Source organism: Prinia subflava, chromosome 1 (genome assembly GCF_021018805.1).
Source record: "Prinia subflava isolate CZ2003 ecotype Zambia chromosome 1, Cam_Psub_1.2, whole genome shotgun sequence".
In the NCBI taxonomy this organism is placed as follows: domain Eukaryota; kingdom Metazoa; phylum Chordata; class Aves; order Passeriformes; family Cisticolidae; genus Prinia; species Prinia subflava.
Window position 1 is genome coordinate 23,529,446 of NC_086247.1, and position 22,862 is coordinate 23,552,307.

General features: G+C 37.1%; 1 protein-coding gene across 2 annotated transcripts in view; it reads right to left on the bottom strand.

The window, feature by feature from the left end:
- Positions 1 to 3,226: 3,226 nt before the first annotated feature.
- The window catches only part of DPY19L4 (dpy-19 like 4), a 31,168-nt gene continuing 11,532 nt past the window's right edge, over positions 3,227 to 22,862 (bottom strand). For both annotated transcript variants that reach the window (XM_063390954.1, XM_063390963.1), the window contains exons 9-19: positions 21,737 to 21,868; positions 21,550 to 21,648; positions 20,284 to 20,357; positions 18,331 to 18,489; positions 16,541 to 16,660; positions 15,329 to 15,449; positions 13,869 to 13,925; positions 11,411 to 11,493; positions 9,547 to 9,679; positions 8,958 to 9,116; positions 3,227 to 6,603 (exon numbers count right to left, since the gene is read on the bottom strand). In XM_063390954.1, the coding sequence (XP_063247024.1) occupies positions 6,439 to 6,603; positions 8,958 to 9,116; positions 9,547 to 9,679; positions 11,411 to 11,493; positions 13,869 to 13,925; positions 15,329 to 15,449; positions 16,541 to 16,660; positions 18,331 to 18,489; positions 20,284 to 20,357; positions 21,550 to 21,648; positions 21,737 to 21,868 (1,302 nt within the window). In that variant the 3' untranslated portion in view covers positions 3,227 to 6,438. The remainder of the gene's footprint in view (positions 6,604 to 8,957; positions 9,117 to 9,546; positions 9,680 to 11,410; positions 11,494 to 13,868; positions 13,926 to 15,328; positions 15,450 to 16,540; positions 16,661 to 18,330; positions 18,490 to 20,283; positions 20,358 to 21,549; positions 21,649 to 21,736; positions 21,869 to 22,862) is intronic.

Sequence of the window (22,862 nt, forward strand, 5' to 3'; positions counted from 1 at the left end):
ATGGAGCTGCATTCTTACCCATCCTTTTAAAACTTACTTCAGAGGGGAGAATAGCTTATGGCATCACTTAACATTCACCCTCACCTTACAGAACATTCTGGTATTTACTGCAGTTTAAAAATAAAGTCAGTCTTATTATGTTTTGGGTCTATTACCAGTCAGTATAGCGCCAGCAGGAGTCATGGCTTGACAGCAGCCAGTACAGTGTAACTGTGAAATGGAAGAAATTCCAAGGCATTGAAAAGCTGCTCAAAGTTCTGAAGTAAATGTATGTACTGATAGTATGTTACAACCTGCTGAATAGCTCTGTAATACTCAGGACTGTCTAATGTTTGTATATTCTATATATGCAGTATATGCAGTTTAATCCAGAATAAGATGTCTCGCATCACTATTAAAAACCATCCAATGATATTTATTACCTAAGCAACCTGAAAGCATACAAGGGTTGAAGTATGACAGGCTGGGTCACCGCAAAAATGGCAAAATCTGGAAAACTAGGTCTTACAGATTCCAGAACCACTATTTAGGTGGAAAATAATCCAAATCAACAGTAATTTTACCTAACACTTCTGAGTCATTGATTATAAACAATATATATTTTGTACAGAAATACAAGCTCACATAAAATACATATACATCTATTTATAGACATATATCAATACAAATTCTATTATATGTAATAGAATATTCTGTGTTTCACAGCTAGTAACCACAGCTTCAGTTTTGCATAAAGGCATAAGAATGCATAAGAGGGAAGAATACACAGATACCAACGTGAATCTGATGCTGCCAGGAAGCTCCATTTCCCTTTGAGCCACAACCACAAAGCCTGGTTGCTTGAATAGCTGAACTTCAATACTTCGACATCAGCTCACTTGCTGACTAGTCTCAAACAAAGCGGTCTGATAAATGCTCAAACTCAGAATCATTATAAATTAAAGATGCAAATACTTTTTTTTTTCCAGATGCTAAACGATCTGTTTTAGGAGAAGTGCTCTGTAGGGTATTTCTACTGCCTTTGGAATTTAACTAAAAAAATCAAAATTTTTGTATCGTTACATGCTAAATTACTACAAAGTAATCTGCATTCAAAGATTTCCACTAATAATATTGTATAAAACAATAGAGGGCTCCAAAATATGTAATCATGATCTGTAAAAATTCAAGGCAGACAATACATTAGTAGATCAAAAAAATTAAACCAGTAAGCATTTGATGTTGCATAGCACTTTATTTCCAGGTGACATGCTTGCTGTAAGAAGATCTTTAGGGAGAATGTCACAGAGTTCAATGATTCCATATGAAGCAGCTCACATTTTGCTGTTCATCCTCACACAAGTATGTCTCAACAGGCAGTGACAGCCAGCATGACATATGGATCCAGTCTGAGCAGGCTGCTTGTCCTCAAGAGCTGCAAGACTGCTTAAACTGCCCATCAAGACACACATTTCAGCTATGCTGCACAGTCTTCCCTTGACTTCTCAAAGGATAAAATGGTTTGTGTCCCAAACAATCCATACTTTCTGGACTTGGCTTTTATTTTTTTTTTCCCACAGCAAAAAAAATTTGTTACAAGAGAAAAATATTTACTATGTATACATTACTTCGATAAAAAACTGTCCAAGACAACAAACAGGATAAAAGGAATTCCTTAGACTTATTATTAAATAGCTGCACATAGATAAGTCCATATGCCACACACACTACTGCTACACGTCACTGTTAACAAGTAAAGCACCACCAATAATTCTTCTGCATTACTGAAGTAAACAAGTTTGAAACTTTGAAAGGCATTAAACCTGTCCCATCAAATAAACAGGTAACCTTAAACATCACTTGAAAGGCAGAAGTACATATATTTAATGGTGCTGAAACCAAAACCACTGCCAGATTAATTACATTAAAACACATTGCTGAGGTACAGAACAATTCAGAAGATCTTTAGGCATCACTAGCTCTGCAATTTGGCATAGTTAGAGTGCAGCAACATAACGGTGGTTGGTTTTTTTAGCTGTATTGATGAAGTAGAAAATATTATTAAGATAACACACAATGCATGTCTTTGAATTCCCACTTTTTCCCCCTCTAAGATTAGGTTTTAAGAAGAGTATTAAAGCATGATTATGCAGATTTATGTTGAGGTATCATTTCACATGAAATATTGCTTTTGTTGGAATGAAGTTCTGATTCTCTTTCATCCCTAATATCACAGTACTCCAGAGTCCACCTGCCCATCGATATTTACCAGACTTATAGATTCAATCACATTAGTAATAAGAGAAGTTCCTCATTCCATCTCCAAAACACAACAGTAAAACCGACACCTGTAAATGAAACACATCATGTGTGCACACACCCACGCATTCACAAGCTACACTTCCTCCTGCTGGAGTTTTGATTGAAGGACAGGTTATATAAAGTTTTATGAAGGATTTCGGGGATACCTTACAATCCCTACAACCTGATCTTGCAGCTCTTTTTCATATGAATTGCATGGAAAAGCAGATGCATGTTACAAGGTCTGGACACTTGAGGATAACTTAGTGAAAATAAGCTGTTAAGAACAAGACTTGGTGCCCAGCCTCTACCTTGTACTAAATAGTAATGCCACCAGAGCAAATAGTTGGAAAAAATTTCAGTGCCTGTGAAACCTTCTGGCCCACTATATTCCACATTTGTGTATCTTCTCCTCATTCCCCACCCCCATGGAAAATGTATTTAAGATTGTGTTGTATTAAATTGCATTTGCATTTACTTTGGAAGAAATGAAACCAATTTTTTTTTTAAATAATATGAATAGAAATTTATGCTCAGAAATACCTTTCCTTAGTCTCAAGCATCTCCTGTCAAATCTGAGTTCAAGTGTGTGGTAATTCAGGAAGTGAAAGAGCATTTTTTTAAGGTTAAGACAAAACTGTGTATGTTAGTTTAGCTGTGGGTTGGTCAAACTTTGATTCACAAGTCTAAGAATAAGAGGTGGGTACCTGTAAGTACTATACTAATTTATTCTTTTAACATAATTTTTCTGCATTTAGTAAGATCAAGTATATCAGAAATAGGAAATGTGAAGGAGGAAACTAGCCAGCAGAATAGTCACACAGACTGCTATGCAAATTCTCATTCTTCCAGTGAACAGCTGTTGGATGGCTAGCACACATCCCAGCTGCACCACTTGGGCATCCTCAGAGGCTGGCGTTTTAAGACACAACAGAAACTCTAGAAACCAGAGGGACAGGAATTTTTAAAAAAAATTTTCACAAAAAGAAACATGAATTGAGGTTTTTGTTTGTTTAATAAAAGCTTGCAAGGCACATATTTCAACTGAATTGCAACATCTACAGCAAAGCAGACCAAAATTTGTAAAACTTTCCCACAACCCTTTCAGGGAGTTAAACCTGTGATCCGGTTGAGAACCAAGCCAGGGTTGTCTGCACAAGTCTGGTGTAATTATGCCCTATTGTCGTCCCACTGAGGGATATCACTGGAACTTATTATTTTTCACAGAGGCTGGAGATTAGACAGTATTTTTGCTAGTCCATAGCTGGATAAGAAATTAATTCATTTTCTTTGTAAGATATGATTCTTTCAGTCACTCGTTTTAATTCTGCCTTTTTACAGGAACAATCACAATGTTCTCCCAAATAAAAGGCTTCTTCTGTTACTTAAGGCTGCTGTGCCAATGGTGCTGCAATATAATTTTCTCTAATATAAAAAGCAAGGTAAAAATCTTAAACGATTCTCCTAAAGCAGAATCAATTGAAGTATCAAGAATACGTTTTAAAAACTATGACAAAACTAATAACAATAACTATGTCACAGTTCAAATAAAGTTGAACTCATTCATTTAAACATGTATAAAGCCCAACGTGCTACAAGACAGTTTTGTTCAGATGTGTGGGTGGCCTCATTTGTAGTTTTCTTAATATGTGTGCTCTACATGTAGGTGTTTAAACTACGCTCTACATGGTAACACACACAACCTTGCAGTAAAACACAACAGGCAGTCAAGGACAGCTGAATTTTGCATCTTGGCATGGCAGTCTAAGGTATGAAGCCGTAAGCTCTGCGACTTCATCTACCCAAGTACAGTTGTAACCCTGAAGTCTGCACCTGGAATGCCTTATTGCTGATATGAAGTGATATTCATCAATTACTAACATCAAGAGATTAATGACTGACACACAGACATGTAATGCCTCGACAGTGATTCACACAAACTTAAACTGAAAAAGGAACTCTAAACTTACTTTCAAATATTACATCTGTATCCACACATACAGAGGGGGTTCCTGCAGGCCTGCCATAGCTCAAGTTCATACACAAGCTTCTGTTGGTAAATGGTAACTGAGTAGTGAAACAGAACTGAAACAGCCCAGTGCAGTAAAACATGCACTTGTGCACAAGCAAATAAATGCAGCCTGCACTCCAGCACACACATGGGTACACATTATCCCCAAAGTGATGCCTGTATGCACAGAAAGGATATTTACTTATAACTTGTAACTCAGTTACACGGAGAAATGTTTCTCTCAGTGACAACATCCCATATATTTGATGGATTTATCTGAACATCGGTTTCAAATAAAATGTATAATTTAACATTTTGTCAAGAGTCATAGGCCTAAAAATATAACTAAAAGTAAAAAACAGATTACAGACATGTTGGTTTTTACAACAATAAAGCTTTTTTCTTTTAAATCACTCCAAAAGTGATTACAAGTTTTAAAAAATCTCAGCACTACGTGTCAATGTAAAGTATAAGCAAGTGTATCTGCATAAGCAGAGAAGAATCATGCACATACAACAACATGCTGCAGTTCCTAATAATTTCAGAGTTAAAATCTCCGATTTGCAGTAAGGATTGTTTTGCAGCTTCCACTTGCAGAATGGTTTGCACATTTTTCAGCTGAGGGTTCATCCTGTTTTTCCAGATCCTTCATTAAAGACATCTGGGCTCCAACAAACACCTGACAGACTGTTCTCTGGGCCAGGTTACATTAGTTTGTAACTGCAGGTAATTCCTAAGGGGTGAGCAACTTCTTCCAAAATCCAGTCCTGGCTTTTTGTCCAGTTACATCTACATTAGGCAAAGCTACTGTTACCTTTTATTGGAGTTTCCATTCTCAACACTAGGTTTAGGCCCAGAGTTTTAATTAAAGCATCACTCATTTTCTTGAAAGTCTATCAGCTAGCAACAAACAGGATGAACAGATATTTTGTTAAGAAAAGGAGTTCTAGAGGCAAAGAGGGTCATATAACAATTTTTAGAGAGAAGCAAAACTGCAGAGTACTTTCCCAAATTTTCAAGAATCTCTGTATTTGCATAATTGATATAAAAATAGCTATGAACATCTGTATCATTATTTATGGTGGTGGTGGTGATTACAGACAGTTATGGCACTATCTTAATATAGCTATTGCATAATAAGTTGAATGAAATGAGTGTCACCCATCCCTCCACACACACACACACACACACACATGTACCAGCACACACACAGGGGTGAAACTGAAGTGCAGAAGTTTCAGTAGCAAACCTGGTTGCCCTGCTACACTTGCCTGAAAACAAGTATGGCATACTGTGGTATACTGGCCCATTCTGGTGGCTGCTAAGAAAGACACACTTATGCATACACACATGCACACTTAAGTGTGGAAAAATGCTGAAGACAAGTTCTTTCCAAACTGAAGATCTGAGCTTGTAGGCTCCCATTGCTAGGTCTAATTCCTAGCAGTTCCACCAACACATCTCTGCAGATATCAGAGACAACAATGTAGAGATCAGTGCCTTAATCTGTGGAAGTGTTGTTTAAGTAAAATCTTCCTTATTTGATTTAAACAAACCATATAGCTACACATAAGATGTATAAATGTGTGTTTGATAAATATAGCTACACATAAGATGTACAAAAGTGTGTTTGATAAACACAGAAATGTTTACCATGGAAGACAGGAAGAATTAAAACAAAACAAAAAGAAACCCCAAACTAAAAATCCAAACAATTATTTGAAAAGACTTGGAATAGAGATTGCTTTCTTGTTAAAAATTAAAAGCTATATGACTTAAATGAGCTCTTTAAATAATTTTCTGTACTTACTGAAGTCTACGTGTATCAACTCTCTAACACTAAAGTTAGAAATCTCATTTACATGAAGATTAAGATGATTTATAATGGGAAGAAAAATGTAAAAACATGGAAGACTGTAACACATTATAGAGACTGTAAAACTGATAAATGTTCCCATTTCCTTCAGGGATGGTATATGCGTCTGCTGATCTGTAGATCAAAGAATTTCAGTTTGGTAGAACAAAGTTGTCAGTACACTGCATGTGTGCACATCTATCTGCAAAAAATAAACTTCCTTGCCCAAAAGGAACTTTTCCAACTGAAATTCATTCACAATCAGTCTTCAGAAAGAAGCTTACATGCTTTTTCATGACTGGAAGGATATCACAGTGTTGATTTTATATACAAAGTAGGATCTATTCCAGTATACTCGAGTGAAATAGTTCACATATGGAGAATAGTTCATTTTGATTTCATGACAAAATCGTCCATATTTTGAGTAGGCATAGTTGTCACCTTCCTCACAAACCACCTGTCAGAAAGAAAAAGACCTAATTACAGTACTGAAGAGAAGTGGTTACAGAATGTAATTCTGTACATTTAATTAACTTCTGTATTCTGTACATTTCGTTTATGATAGACATTTAATTTCCACATTGTACAGTTCCAATAAACTGAAAAGACATTCCCCTGTAATTTGTTTAACCATCATAAAATAGCCTTTGTGAATTAATCCCTTTGTCAAGGTAGCAGACATTAAAACCATTGCACTTCATTCATATTGTAAAGAGCAACAGCAGTGGAAATTATGCACATGCCCCATTTACCCAGTAGTTCAAACCTGGCCTGCACAGGGCACACCAGTATGAAGGAAAGGAAAATCTCAATTACCTTCCCAGGCCAATTAAGTTTGACACACTTAATAAAGACCAAACACACACACATTGCCCTACAAATCCAACCAACTGACTTGGAAGCAAACTGTATGTTTTAGCTTCTACAGTCTACTATCCCTGAAGAAATCCCCTCATCATTCCTTCTGATGGCACAAATTTACATGGTTTTTATAAAAGGTGGTAGGACAAACTCATGAAGAAAAGCCCACCAGTGGCTGCCAAACACAAAGAAAATAGCCCTGAGCTACAGTCCTTCAGCAACAGACTGCTGGAAAACATTTGTCTTTCCCTATCAGTAAACCTATGCTCTCAGCCAGTGTCAGAAACAAGATACTGGACTGGGACTACAGGATATAGCACAAGCTAGAAAGCAGTACTTATCTTCTTAAACACTGCAATTCAAAACACATCCACAGACCTGTCAACACACTATCTACCCACTGTCTCACTTAACTTTGGGAATAAAGAAATGCTGCAGTTGCAGTCTCCAAATACGTATGCTCTAGCTTCCACTGCTTTGGAATGTCTTGATAATCTTCCAATATAACTTAAACAATTTTTGTTGGGAAGCAGGGATTTGTTTAAAGCTTCCTGAGACAATGCACCTTATTAACTTTCCAAAACAAACTGTCAGTTTTCTGGAAAAAAATATATACCCAAACCAACCACTCCCCCCAAAACAAGAATAACAACAACAAAAAAACCACAACAAAAACACAAGAGGGATTATCAAGGTTATGTGTGAGAGAGAAGCATGTAGGAAGCATGGAGATGAGAGATGCAGGGGTATGAGGGCATGGAATCCTGGAACTGTGGTTAATTGCTCCAGTGGAGATCCTAAGTGTGAAGAGAAAACATGGACTTACTCATGCAAACACAGATCTGAGAAGAAACTGAGAGGTAATGTGCAGATTAACAATGTTATACACAGACAATCTGGTTATGGTACAGTATATTGGATATATCCTGGAATAATCACAGCCTGTTTTAGCAACAAGACAAGGAAAGAAATTATAGACTTCAGCAATGGTAAGGAAGTTAATAGAAAAATGGAGACAATATCCTTCATGGATAAAATAGTTAGGAAACCTGGAAGTGAAACCGACACCAGTTGTAGATTCCTGGGGAAATATGAAATAATCCCCTAATAACATACCACTGCTATATTGCTTAGAGGTAACTGGTGACTCCCTCTTTCCTGTTGACCTGAGAACAAGCAGTAAAACTCTAAGCAAGTTTAAGGCCACTCCCTGCCTTTCTAAAATCAATTTTTTTGCTGGATTTTCAGGAAGCCAAAGAACAAGTGGCAGTGAGATCACCTTATAAATCCCATCTTTAATAGGGGTCACTTATAAACTCCACCTTATTCCCTGCTTTAGCAGCAAGAGCAGAATGACCAACATCCAAAGAGACAGAACATGTAAATGACTGAAGCAGCATTCATGGTGCAGTTTATTCAACCAATCTTTCTAGCAGATGTGGTTTAAACTATCTGCTAGTGTGATAACCTATCTGCAAGGCTGAACTGAATAGACTTGCACTCTCATCAGAACCAATCTCTACTGAACTAAATGGCAGGCTGGTCCTCCTTCCAGCAAGAGTCTTACAAGAACTGAGTTTATCCATTTTAGAATTTAATCTTCAAAGCTAGTAAAGAATGCCTTCTGAGGCAGACTTCACTGCTTTTGTAGTAACCTCTTCAGGTGTCAGTCTTCAACCTTTATATACAGTTAAATGGTATTTAATGATTAGTAGAAAAGCAGCACAGCTATATACTCATGTGTTAGGAGGGATTAGTGAAGTTAACAGTATTGGCTAAGATTACAAGTTTAAGAAACAGACAATCCAAAACCTAACTGATCACTTTTAAAGCTTGAGTCTTTGTCTATTGTCAATTACAATAAGAAAAACAAGACCAGCATTTTAGGTTTTATTTTTAATTTAATTATTTATGCATTCAAACATTCATTTTTTTCTCACGGATACTTACATGACCATTTGCAATATCCAACAGATCTTTAACTCTACATCCTCTTACAGGTCCCACTTCATTGCAAATTGAATCTTCGATAACCAGAAAGTTGGCTTTGTAAGATGTGAGTATCTTATAAATATCCTCTGCTGACCTCTTTGAATAGATTTGATAAATCTGTAATTTAAGAAAACATGATCATGCAATCCAAAAATCAGCGATACCTTAAATACTGGGACACACACATCCCACAACCATGACCTGTCTGCAATAACAAACTATATATACACATCAAGCTATAAAAAGTTTGGGTTGGAAATCTCCAAAACAGTGAGGCAATGGCCAGCTGAATGGGAAATATTTGTCTCTGATGATGGCAAGTTCTCATCTTACATACTTCAAGGGGCCTGAAAAGTCTTCAGAAATACTACTTTGATATTTGTTTCTGTGCGGAGTGAAGCACTGATCATCTACTTGATGATCCCTTCCATGTCTGTTGGACTCCTATGTCCTCCTCCCTTCTAATACATTTGATTTTTGCATTACATTTGGGTGAAGAGGAAAACACCTCCCGTGAGATGCCACATTTATGGGATTGGATACTCACATTCTCATTTCTTTTCAGAAGATCATCATCATTATACAAAGGCAAGCTCGACACCGTCCATCCTGTACAGAGCTTAATCACACCCATGAGCTGTGGGCTGCCTGCAAACACTGCAGCCACAGGAGCCTGTCGCCTGCAAAAGCAACACCAACACACATCTGAGTACTGCATGCACTCACCAAAACAGGTTTGTGTACTCTGGGGTCTCTTAGGGTGCTGCAGAGTGAACAGGAGTACGTGAAGGTAACACTGGGGGTCTCACTGCAAATGGTGGTGGTGTTGCTGTGGCAGTACTTTCCTTGCCAGGGAAAGCACAGACCTGCAGCAATATGGAGTTTGAAAGAAAAGGCTCCTGCTGGGACAAGGGCTGATGGTTGCTCTCCCCTCCTTGCAATCCACCGAGCACCATTCAGAGTGGTCCTGGAATGGATCCTAGTATTGCTTTTCTGAATGGTTGCCAACTCATGACAAAACAAGCTTGAGATGGTAGGTAGAACGAGACAGAACATGATGTTATCTTGCAAGTGAAAAATTTGTGATTGTTGCAACTTGATCTCTATTACCTATTTCGTGTATAATCTCTGATTATGTATTTCATAATCTATGAGAAAATAATGTCAGCATACAGAATAATGTCTACAGTAACTATGCTTCTGGGTTTGGTATAACATTTGACTATTTTTATTTCTGTATTAGTGAAAGAAAACAGTCATTGTCACACTTTATTAAAGATTTGGGCAACTTCTCTAGAGAAAATTCAAATTAAATTCGTATTATCAGAGAGAAGACTTTGAGAAAATATACTATAATAATGACATTGAATTAAAATTTCAGTGTGGATAGCTAAGTATATCCATAAGAAAAAAAAATCTTTATTTTCTTTAAAAATAACAACAGCTGCTACAAAAAAGGTAGTCAAATTGCTGGTAGCTGAGTGAATCTCAGTGAAATTCACCATGATTAATTGCGTACTTGAAGTATATGCAGACTAACATAAAAGCCATTAGGTACTTGGCATTATTCCACTTGCTGCATTGAAGAGCTACAGCAGTGACAAACAACATACACTACTACAACAACAAGAAGACACTAATTACCAGCCTTGCCTTTTGTGAAGATGAACAGGTTGACATTAAAGATTACATAAATACAGAACATAATATTGTAAAAAAATACAGTTAAAGCTAGGTGATCTGAACACAAGGGATCTACTTTTCAGGACAGTGTTGTTCCTAATGACATAGTTTGAAATTGAAGTGAATGAGGCAGAATGCAATTCTGAAACTTTTGGTGGAAAGAAAAATGTATCTGTGAAAATAACCTGACCTGGTATTAGTGGTGTATATATTCGGTATGAGGCGTATAACACCGCTCCATACTCGCTGTGGTCAGAGGAGAAGTCTGAATGACAAATGTTCCTCTCCATGTATCCTGACAAGTCTCTATATCCTCACATTCAAGCATTTCATTTTATTGGCTCAGGCACATAACATTTCAGTGTTTTTGTCCCCCACTAGCATTACAATCAACATGAATCCTGTAATCTAATGAAAAGTTAGCATACAAAGAAGCAAGATCTAAGATCTTGCTAAGATTTCCATCTCTATTTGGAAACTAAGTTTGCAATGCCAGTAAACATGACTTGCTTGTGTGTTTCAGGATCTTCTCTTGTAATCCATGATAAACTCCTGTTTCTTTTCATGGGAACAAAACCAAACTTAAAAGATAAAACGTCTTCCCCCATGCATTATTGAATGACTTAGCAAGGGAAAACCCAGCTTGACAGAAGTAGTTCCACAAACTGCTGAGATAAAAATACCCTTACAAAAAGCAGTAAAATAGAAATGTTTGACTTCATGCTTACTTTATCCATGTCATAAGCTCTACTGTATCAGGATCATAGAATTCTTGCAGTTCTGTAAGCTCTGTCATTATTCTAGGGAAAAACTGATGGAAATATTTTTGGTTACTTACAGTTTAAAAAGATATCTATAGAGCATCTCATTGTATTAAGGCCTTAAGTGACACAACACAAATGGGTTTCAAGTTTTCCCCCCTGACTGATACTTTTGCTTGAATATTTTGCAAAACTCAGCTTACATTTACTTACTTGACAGCAGGAGACCCTCTCCAAAATAAGTATATTAAACAGAAGTTCTCATCTCTCTCTATTTTATTAGAACACTTACAATTAAAAATAAATAAACAAATAGCAGTAACAGCATTTATCAACATCAAGTGGTCTTAAATGCATCAAAACCATAGTTCAGGTGGTCATACACAAATGTCTACAAATAAGGGCACTGGACCAAGAAGATGATAAATCTCTCATGGTAAACCTGCATGAGCAGGAGGGATTGATTGGACTGTGGTGACTCGATGGAAAGGTGTTATGCAAGAAGGACAGGAGAGAAGAAATTTCCTAGAGCAGCCCTGGTAATGTGCCCTGGACTTGCTTCTGACTTCAATCACTGCAGTAAAGGAAAGCACATCACACTGTGTGAAGTGGGATATCTCAGTTTATGCTCTTGAAAAACATTTTGGGAAAAGGAGGCATTCTGTGAAATGAGACAGAATGTCACCTCTTTCAAACCAGGCCAGATTGCAATCCTGCATCATGGCTTCCCTACCCGGTCAGGTTTGAGGTCCTTCTTTATTACGATGGAGATTTTGTCAGTCCTTGAACCATCTGGAGCATTTATCTGAAAAAGGCATGGCTGGGAACTGGCCAGCCCTGAGGGGCTGGAGCAGGCACATGTACATGCTGTTGTAAATGCTAAATGGATTGTCAGCTCTCTCTCTACATGGATTGTCTGCTACTGGATCTCAGCTCTTTTGGAAAAGAATAAAGTTTACAGGTCATGCCAGATTAAAGACAACTTACTTTGGGACAGCCACAGCGGACAGACAGAAGTGGGAGCCTGCGTTTAACTGAGGAGTTTCCATCCCCACTACTGGACAACTCAGCTGTCAAGTGACAGCAGTCTAGAGCCAGCACCAGAGCAACTGCCATATGTTTGTGTCAGGACAAACAGCACTGCTGCTACACATACATTGGAACCACTCCCAGAAGGATGGAAAGAGGAACTGCTACTGCCACCCCTGGAAGGAGAACCTGCTTCCCTCATTGATCACAGCACCTGGAAAAACCTAGTTCAAAGAGGGACTATGCCAGACACAGTCAGAAGGCAGCTAAGCATAAAGATGCTGAGCTATACACCTTTTATAGCCATGGTAACAGACTAGGAGCCTCAAGGCATTTTTGCTGCTCTGTTACTTCTAATCAACATTCCCAAACTCAGGGATGAGACATGAACCTGGAAACTGTTCACCACTGCTTAGAAGCAGAAGGCAGATCTGCAATGGATGAAGCCCTCTAGAGTACAAACCCCCACACTGCTTTCATTAAAATAATCTGAAAAATACTTGGTTAACTAAATTAGTTTCCTCTATTGTAAGAGATTTCATAACTCTTTTGAGCAACTCCAGCTTTTTTACAGACAGTATCTATTGTTCCATCAAAAACATGTAAAAGGTCAGGCTACAATAGAAAATTTGGTTGCAACGTAAGATAGATGTTACAAAATCTGTTAAGATACTGTTAGGCAAGACCAGCTTCTATACATGAATTCTTAGACTATCCAAACTATTGTAAAGTTGTGTCAGTATAGCAGAGGATTACACTTTGAGAGCCATTTCACATATTTTTTGCACTCACAGGAAAAGATGATTTCCAAATACTCTACCCCTAGTCTGTCTGTGACTTGCAATAAAGAACTAAGTATTCATTTTAAACATGGAAACATCTGTGGCTTTTTTTCCCTGTATTGTAGTAGGTACACACCTCAACGCGATGGTCTGCACAAAGAATTTAACTCCATTATAATTTGATGGGAGATTTTCAAACAGTTTATTTGCATATGGCCTCCTGTAATTTTATTTCATTTAACTTTACTCCTTCTCACTAAAACAAAGATTGAGGCAACATTGATTTCAATATCTTGAGTTTTAATTTGGCAGTATTTTCTTTGTAGAGTCAGTTTATACATCCAAAGCTATCATATTCAGCTTATTAAGCTGAATATAATAAAGTCTTCATTTAAATTTAATTACAATAAGTGATCGTTAAAATTAAATTGTCAAATACCTTATACTGAAAAAAGTGAAGTTTTTTTAAAAATTAAACATATTTTCAATGCATTACAGCTTCAAATTCATCACATATATTTAATTTCACTGAGTACATTTCATTATATTGCTCATCATTTTGACCCATATTGTGCCTACCCACAAAGAAAACTCCACAAAGGTACTTTTCTTACCTCTTTCCACAAGCTGAATCCAATTATGGTGGGAACTGCCATACTCAGAATAAGAGCCTAGAAGGTATGTTAGAGAAAATGGATTATGTACCATTCTCCAACACTGAGGTATCTGTTGATTTTGTTCATACAGTGAGCAATATTTATGCCTGAAACCTTAGGTGACAGTAGGTGAAACTTTGTGGTTTCCTACCAAGCAAAGAACTTTCCTCAAACAAGAACTTGCCTACTTTAGCATGGAAGGCTTCATTTGACTCACAGAAACTTCACCATCAATTTCAGGGACAGGTAATTACTACTCAAGTAACAATGATTCCATGTGCACATGATGTAGGGAACAGAAGGTAAACACCTCACATTCAAATGCTATGAGAAAGGAAAAAACCAAGCATTCCAAACCTCTGATCTTGATGATTATTGATATGCAAGACCCAGAGTCTCATCTCTCAGCATGCCATCATTCTAGCCAATACAATTTTTGCTTTGCAAGGAGAAAGTAGCTTGTATGGTACAGAAATCATTTGGTAAGGAATGCACACAAGGCATTCCTTTGATAATAAGCTACTAACACATCAATTGTGTTAATAGTAAAACAGCAGGTCTACATCACAGAAAACATGAAGTATATAAAAGAATGTGCTTATTACCATGTACCTGAACATATTGTTACTTCTTGACTGAAAGAACACAGTCAGTGTTCCTCATATAGCAGTGTATGGTGTTTTCACACAAGACATAATGAACCTCTAAGTATGATATATTTATTCCTATAAGCCTCTTGAATTTAGGGTAGGCAATATTCTATCCCTATTTTATTAATAAAACCAGTGCACAAAGCTGCTAAATTTCACACAAAACAACTCTTATCATATTGAGAATAAAACTAAGGTTGGAAGCAGGGGAGTTGTTTGCTCTGTAAAGCTTATCTTCATTCACAACACTTCTCTATAATGCCCACACATTAACAAATCTTATACAAAGTAATTTGACTTACCATTTCTTATGAAGTAGTTTTACTCTCAGCAGTTAAATGCACCTTACTACACCATTTTAAGACCCATTTCTCAGTGAAACAAAACTTATATGTCTTCCCTGAGCACCAGTACTTTTTCTCCTGCATTCCTCCTAAAAAGTGCATGACCTTTTTGACCAATCCCAACTAGATATGACAGAGAGATCAAGGTCTCAAAGATTTGTTAAAAGAAGTTGAGAAGAGTGAAAGGGAGATGAAGACAGCTCCTTTTTATGAGGAAAGGTTGTAGTGTGAATGCAACTTTATCACCAGGTACCAGACAACACGTGATACTAAGAACGAAAGGCACGGAAAAAGCAGACCATATGCAATCCACAGAACAACCTGCTGTTTTCATGGGTTCCCTCATGGGTCTTAGATAACTGTTGTTTGCAAAGCTAAATGCTTGCAAGCTGTATTTTCCAAGACTTTGGTAACAGTAACTCACCAGCAGTATTGGGTGCACAGCTTTCAGTCGAAGCCACTTGAAAAGCGTCATCCAAAGTTCAGGAGAGCACACACCAAATGCAGCAAGCATGCAAACATAAGGTGTCCATAGATATTTCATTCTGAAAAACACTGCAATAACTTAGTTGGGACCCTGTGTATGCCTTTGTACTCAAACTTCTATAAAAACATTTAGATTTTTTTCTGAAGTCAAACACAGTCTGCATGTTCAAACAATCTGAGGTCAACTTTGATGGTACTGGAGAGTAAACCAAGGGAATCTCTAGCAGAAGAGCTGGCTCCTGATTAAGTGCTGTGAGATGGAGGAGCAAGATCCAAGGTAAAAGATGACAAAATCCTTTACAGAGTTCAGTGGAGGATGAAAGAAAAGCAGAATAGTAGTCACTTGGCTGTTGTGGTTTTCCAGCCAAGAAGGGATAAAAAGCAGCTATTTGGCAAAGCTGTACAGAAAATGTACTGTAATAGAATTCCCGAAGAAAGGAAAAGATTTAATTAACAATTTATGATTTGCTGGTGTTGTCTGCCTCTCAAGGATAGACTAGTCAACTTAGAACAACTACAGGATAACACAACAGCCTGCTCAGTTTAAGCGATATTTATGAATATTTAGATTTTAGGATGATGAGCCTAATAAAAACAAAACCCCGACATTTTCAAGTTGATTAAGCTGAGAAACAAGATTAGAACAATAATGTCTTCCAAGCATCAGCTTCTCTAGCTTTAAGGACTAACACAATACTTTTGAAATCAGTTCTGTTACTGCTTTAACCTGCTAAGCTAAGGTACACTTCGTGGTAGCTTACACTCAAGAAGAGGGATAAGAAATCTTCTATGTCCCAATATTCCAGCACTATTCTGTTCATCCAAACACAACACAAGCTCTTGATAAAAATTATTACAGCACAGTTCTACACTTAAATACCATAAAGAAAGTGATTAAAATGTGATTCAATTAATGTCTTGGATCTTGGCTGCATTAAAGCTTGGAAAACATGTTAAAGAGTCTAAGCACAAGTGTTCATATGACCATATCCAATTTATAATCAAAATTACCTTTGACTACTCCTAAGTAGTATCACCATATGCCAAAATTATTTCCAAAAAGGGGTGAATTTCAAAAGGGTAAACAGCGTATCATGTCCAGTAAGGAACTCTGTCATTTTTGAAAGAGATACATCAAAATCAGACTTACCCTTCCAAACACATCGCTAGACAACCAAGCAAAATCGTGTGAATTACATGATAAACTATTTCTGGCCTCTCTCCAATTCGACCATCCTCAAGTTTAACTGTCTCTTTCAGTGGTTCACCACTGCAGTTGGAGAAAACGAGACATCACTTAATTCAGATATTATCCCAGGAAAAGGTGCCAATAAAAATGCTTTTAAGTCAGCAGTGTACTGAGATTATTCCATATCATAGCATGTAATATTGTTGTACTGTTTACTTGCTCTTTGTACTTGGTCAATGACCTATCAGTACCCACTGTCCCTTGTTTTAGATTGCAGCCTCTCTGGAGCAATGGCTGTAAATTAATACAGTGGGATCACTGCCTACGACCATAAATCTTACTTTAAGGTAATTCAGCCCAAAGAGACTAATTTAAGAGCATGTACACTCCACAAACATTTAGACAAATCATGTCGAACATGCATTTTAAGTTCCTTCACACCATTAGCTTGGTAAAGAATTATGGAATCTGTAGGATACTTGTGTATGGAATGTATGCACAACAAAGCTACAAAAGTAGCTTTTAGTCATCTTGTTATTAATTCTGGTAATATATTAATTAAAAAATATTATAAATAAAAATCATAGCCAAAATCCAGCACTGAAAGGTTTTCTACTATCAAGATAGCAAGGCACAGAATAGATAACAATTCTTTCTACCATTATGTGATTTTAGGTTACATTTTTATAATAAGCTTCCTTATGAAAATTAGAAAAAATATTTTGAGATCATTAACTGATTCAAAAATAAAAAAAAAAGAGAGGAGAAGGTTTATTTTAAGCTTTTCTTTAAAAAGGTGTTGGACATAGTGTAGTCACTGCTCATTACAAAGTAATACATAGTTATTTCAACCACTAGCAAACAATAAGAAGTTTGCTCCATTGTTCTGAATATCCTATGACACATCCAACCTGACAAACATTTTCATTTATAGCAGCATAATCTTTATCTGTTAGAAGCCTTCATCCTTGAAATAAACCTATTGATTTTTGCTGTAGACAAGTGAGAAATTTGTTCCAGTATCTGAGAAGTTACACTGTTCATCTTCTACCAGGAAGAGATAATTTCCTAACCACTGTGTTTTCGAGACAAGTTATGCTGGGATCTACAGTGTTGGTATTCTTAGTCTTTTTATCAAGACAGTTCCACTATCCCTTCTCTCCAGGGAACTGTGAATCACTGTGAAACCAAAACTAATTGACTCAGTTTTACTTCAGTTCTGTTCCAAGCAGCAAAGGCTAGTGGACCTTATCACAATAAATGTTTTAAATACCAACAGTGAAGAATTAGAAATCCAAAGTCCTCTCAGCTCCACCCATCTCATCTTCCTCAACATGTAAACTTCAAAAAAAAAACCAACCCCAAAACCCCAAATCCAAAACAGAAAAAAATTGTTCTAGCAACAATTAGATAACTTTGCTGTTGGAAGGAGAATTGCAGATGTAACATCTTTCTCTGCCAGTGGGAAGAGACAAACACATCAGCAAACATTAGCCAGAGTTCTGTAGGAATTGCACCTGCAAGGAAACAAACCAAAGACAACTCCCTGTCCTGACAGGAGAAATGCTCAAGAACCTCCTCACTAAAGGACTTTTCTTTAGGAGGCTCTAGTGGGCTTTCCCACTGGTGCTCACACACTGACAAACTCAATGGTACAACTAACTCAGTAGCAACAAACATAATGACCATTCCCTGAGGCACCCAGGAGCCTCTTATTTTTAACTTACTTTTCATATAAACAAGTTACTTACCAAATTCTCCTAAAAATGACCTGAGTTACAGAAAAAAGGCAGATAATTAATACTAAAATATAAAAAGGCAACAGTGATGACTGTGTCAGTCGCAAAAAAAAGTCTTGGGAGGGTGCCTGAAGAGACTCTTGACAAAGGAGCCAATTCATTGTAAAATTCCTAGTAAGGCAGAAACATTCCATTAAAAACAGTAACAATATCCCATAGATTAGAAAAACCCCAACAACCCAGCACAAAACAATCACAGTTTAACCTATTCATGTCATAGGAAACTACTTGAAATAAATCTTTGAAAAGTTATCTTTTTTATCATTTGAAACTGCTTTGCAAATGCTCTTTAGAGTAACTGCCAAAAGTTTATCTTCCCAAAAAGTATCTGTGATGTGAAGAGACCAGACCACAAGTCCTTTATATCACAAAAGCCCAACCACCCATATAACTCCATTATGGGGACCAACACAATCTTGTCACAGTGGGTTAAGATTTTAGAGATACTGATGCAAGAAGGTGTGCTTGTCCTCATTCCAAACAAGGAGATGAAGAAGGGGAAGTGGTCATCTGAGATCACAAAGAAGCCCGAGGCACTGCCAGGAATAAAATCCTTAATGTTGAAATTCTGGTTCTGTAGCTGAAGCTACTTGATCTTTCTTTCTCAGTTACCAAGCAGGAAGACAACACATCTTGCCAAGAAGCACTGCCAGTGTGTGTTCTCAACTGGAAGTGGTGCAGCATGGTGGTGCTGTGAATGCACTCTTGTCTTACTTTGTTTTGCTTTCCTCCCTCTTTTCATTTTCTCCCAAGGGAACACTAGAGACAGAACCACTTTCAATTATAAAGAATCAGTTTACAGATTAACAGCTGGGCATGTCCAAACTGGCCTTAAAAGACGGATCTGGAAGCTCCTGTGCTGCAGATCATAATTCCAATACACAGCTACACAGTGTTCAAGGTGTAAAGGCATCCAGTTTGTCTCAATCTCTGGCTTCACTGCAGAGACTGACAGCCTGAAAAGTGACATTTAGCAATACCCCAGGGGGGAAGAAAGGGAAATCCATTAATACCTAGGAGCTGAATAAACTGAAATCCTGACCAGGAGTCCTTTCTTTTCTTCAAAGCACTTAAGAACGGGTATGTGTGTATGTTAAACAATGCATCGTAGTCAACCTCACTGCATCTTGTCTTCCAAAAGTTCCCCAGCAGTTCCAGTTGGGTGTGATGCCATCTTTCACTTGTTCCCCTGAAAGGCTGTGAAGTAGTTTTTTGTAAGAGAGATGCAGTTCCTCGGAGAGAGCTCCAGTTCCTGCACAGAATTGCAAGTTTTGGCTTGGATCCAGGAGTGTGTCAGTCCTTACTAACACTCAGTTGGAAGTTTTCCAGCAAATCTGTTGCCATGACATCTTGCAGTCCAATATCCAACTCTTTTACAGATACTCATGTTTTTTCTTAGAATCACAACAATTCCCTCTGACTTTTAAGATGTCCCTTGTCCTAATTTCTTCCAAAACATACAAGGGGGTTTTGGGGTACCCACAACCGAAGCCTCTTTTGAGGTAGTGTCAATAGTTCATGACTCTTTCCAAAGCCCTCTTTTCCAGGCTATAAAAAGCTCCCACTGCCACCTTTACCCTATTCTTTGCTTTCAAGTCTTATTAAAAACACTAGACAGGGTACAGAAAGTTTTCACTCTTCAACATCACAAGAGAAAGAAATCCATGAAATGCTTTCATCCCAAGGCATGAAAAATATTGAAGTGTCTTGGAAACTTCAATACCCCAAGTAAATTCTGTATGTGCATTTTTTTTCATTTCAATCTTAAAACCAGACAACAAATAATTAAACTATTTCCCTAGCTCCACTATAAAACTCTCACAAGCCACTGAAATGTTACACTTCTCAGAGCAGTTTCAAAAGTTTAGATATCTTGGGAGGTGTAAAGAGTTTAAATAAACTTACTTAGTTGTGTTTAAGCCCAGTTTTACTTCAATGAACTTCAGCAAATGCTCATTTTCTTTATGAGGAATGAACATCTGAAAATTAATTTAGCAGAGAAAAATCATATGAAATGCTGGAAGCAGCTTTCACATCGCCATTCAGATTACAAAATGTCAGGTAACAATCAACTATTCAAGATTTAGTTAAAACTAACAAAATGGACTAAGTATGCTAAAATTAAGGTACTGGTATAGTATTGTAAACCTTCATTTCAGTAAATCTATATTTAGGGTTTCCTTGAAAATGGTATTCCTTTCATGCCACTCCCATACCACAACAGGAGGGCAAGTAAAAAGCTGACAATAACTTGACAAAAGACTACTGAGCAGTGTAAAAAGGATCATGAAAAACAGATACAGACTTACTCCCAAGCAAGCCTAAGAGTGCTGTGCCTGGCTCCACTAGAAAATAGGACTGCTGAGCAAAAGTCATGAGCACTTTTGTAATCTTCACCTAGATTGTCTGAGCTGCCTAAAGTTCTGTAACTTACTCATAACTGTAATTTAACTTATATTTTTCAAGATCAGATTTTATTTTCCTGGATATACATCAAAGCTAGTCATTCTGAATGGCACAAGAAAAAATTACATGTGAGCATTCTTTCAAGGCTTCTAGGGTTCAGTAGTTTCTTTACTTTTAAGTTAATACTGTTAATTAACACAACCATGGTGAGTTTGAGATGTAGAAGAAAAGCACAATAATATGTGTAAAAGGCCAGCATGAGAGGGAATTTCTAATCAAAATACAAGACCAGGCTAAAATCCCCCTGCATAATCTCAACTCCTAAATGACCCCTACACAAAAGCCTCTGTTCCCATGTTCTACTTGAAATGTAACTGAAAATTAATATCTACCCTAAGACTACTTATATTTGTTCCTTGTTCATTGTGTCACCATGCAGAAGAATATTTTTTTAATATTAAGATTAGTCTGTAGAGCCATTCAAGTTATAACAAACCCCATATTTATAAAATAGATAAAATGTCTTTTAAAGAGTATTTTTATACTGTTTCAACCCAAAAGATCAAAACCCCAACAAGACCAAGCTGTTTAAGTTGTACAAAATGACTCAATTTTTAGTACTCATACTAACTATGAATTAAGCTATGAACTATCATATCAATAAGATAAACAACACTTCAAAAGATTTTTTCAAGATATATCTGCAACTTTCCATTTAGATTCTGAAATTAAAATCACTTAATCCCTTCTTCAGAAGAATCTTACCTTTAATAGGAAGTTTAGTGTCACTGCTACTGTAAGTACCAAATAAATATACATTATTTTCAGCAATCTTGACACAAATGTACTTTTTTTCATGTTAATCTGCAAAAATATTTAAAGAATGCTGTATCATTAGGAGTTCAGTTTAAATTTTAAAATTACACTCAGGGTTAGAAGAAAGTCTACTTACCTGAAGGGATTTGGAGAGCATTAAAGCTACTACAAGACTCAGCAATGGTGACACTAATAAAGCTGAATTTTCAAACTGCAGAAGGTACCCTCCAATGAGAGAAAGCAGGTAGATTCTGTATACCTCATGCACCTGTTGAAGAAGAAGATAAACAATAAAATAAAACTACAGTGGATATAAATCCTGCTTTTTAGAACAGTAGATAGCTCACTCATTCCCCTGTTAGTCAGGGGATGAACATATCTCAGTCCAGCTCATGGGTCTAGCAGGGTACCATTTGCCTCTGGAAAGAATTTCACATGAAAATGATCCTGGTCAGTCTCAGTAACCAGTGGACAATTACTTCACAAGAATTCTGTAAAAATGCCAGAAGCAGGAGTATTTTACCAGGTCTCTCCATTCACTAACACCTCCCTGTGGTGCAGCACGAAGCAGTAACTACAAGGCACCAGTAAGAACACAATTTGTGACAGAGCTCACCTGCAAACAGGTGTTTTCCTTGCTCTCAAAATAACTTGTTCATTAACCCATGTCAGGAATACTCAGACTATTATTAATACTTGCTGTTATTTACTATTTGGTAAGCAGATCTTACAAACCTTGATGCTTGATTCTTGAGACTTTTACCTAAACACTCATTTTCTCCCTTATACACTCTGCTTTGAACTACAATAGATCAAACCTTTCCCACTGCTGAGGAACAGAATAAAAAAACACTGAAAGAAGGGGTGAAGAATTAGAACTGCGTGCTGTTTGATATCTAATAAAACCAGAAGGCACACATGTACACAGGAGCATGCAACAGGCAGAATAAAGATGCCTTATTGTTGCAACACTTCTAAGAACCATTTTGCAGAATAAATTTAAATACTTTCTTGTACTGAAAAATCAATTTGCCTTCAACATCTGTCTAGTCTACTTATTAGCAAATCAGTGCAGGACAGGCCATGGATGGTGAAAATGAGCCCTTTAACTACACAGAGCCAACAGAGCACTTCTTTGGTCTGCCCACCCTGCTGTGAACAGGAGAAAGAAAAGAGGCAGCTATGTCAAAATGAAGGAGTATCATTCATCACTCTTTTAGCTCTGTGAGGATGTTTCAGGTCTCCAAAGCTTTGTTAGCTTC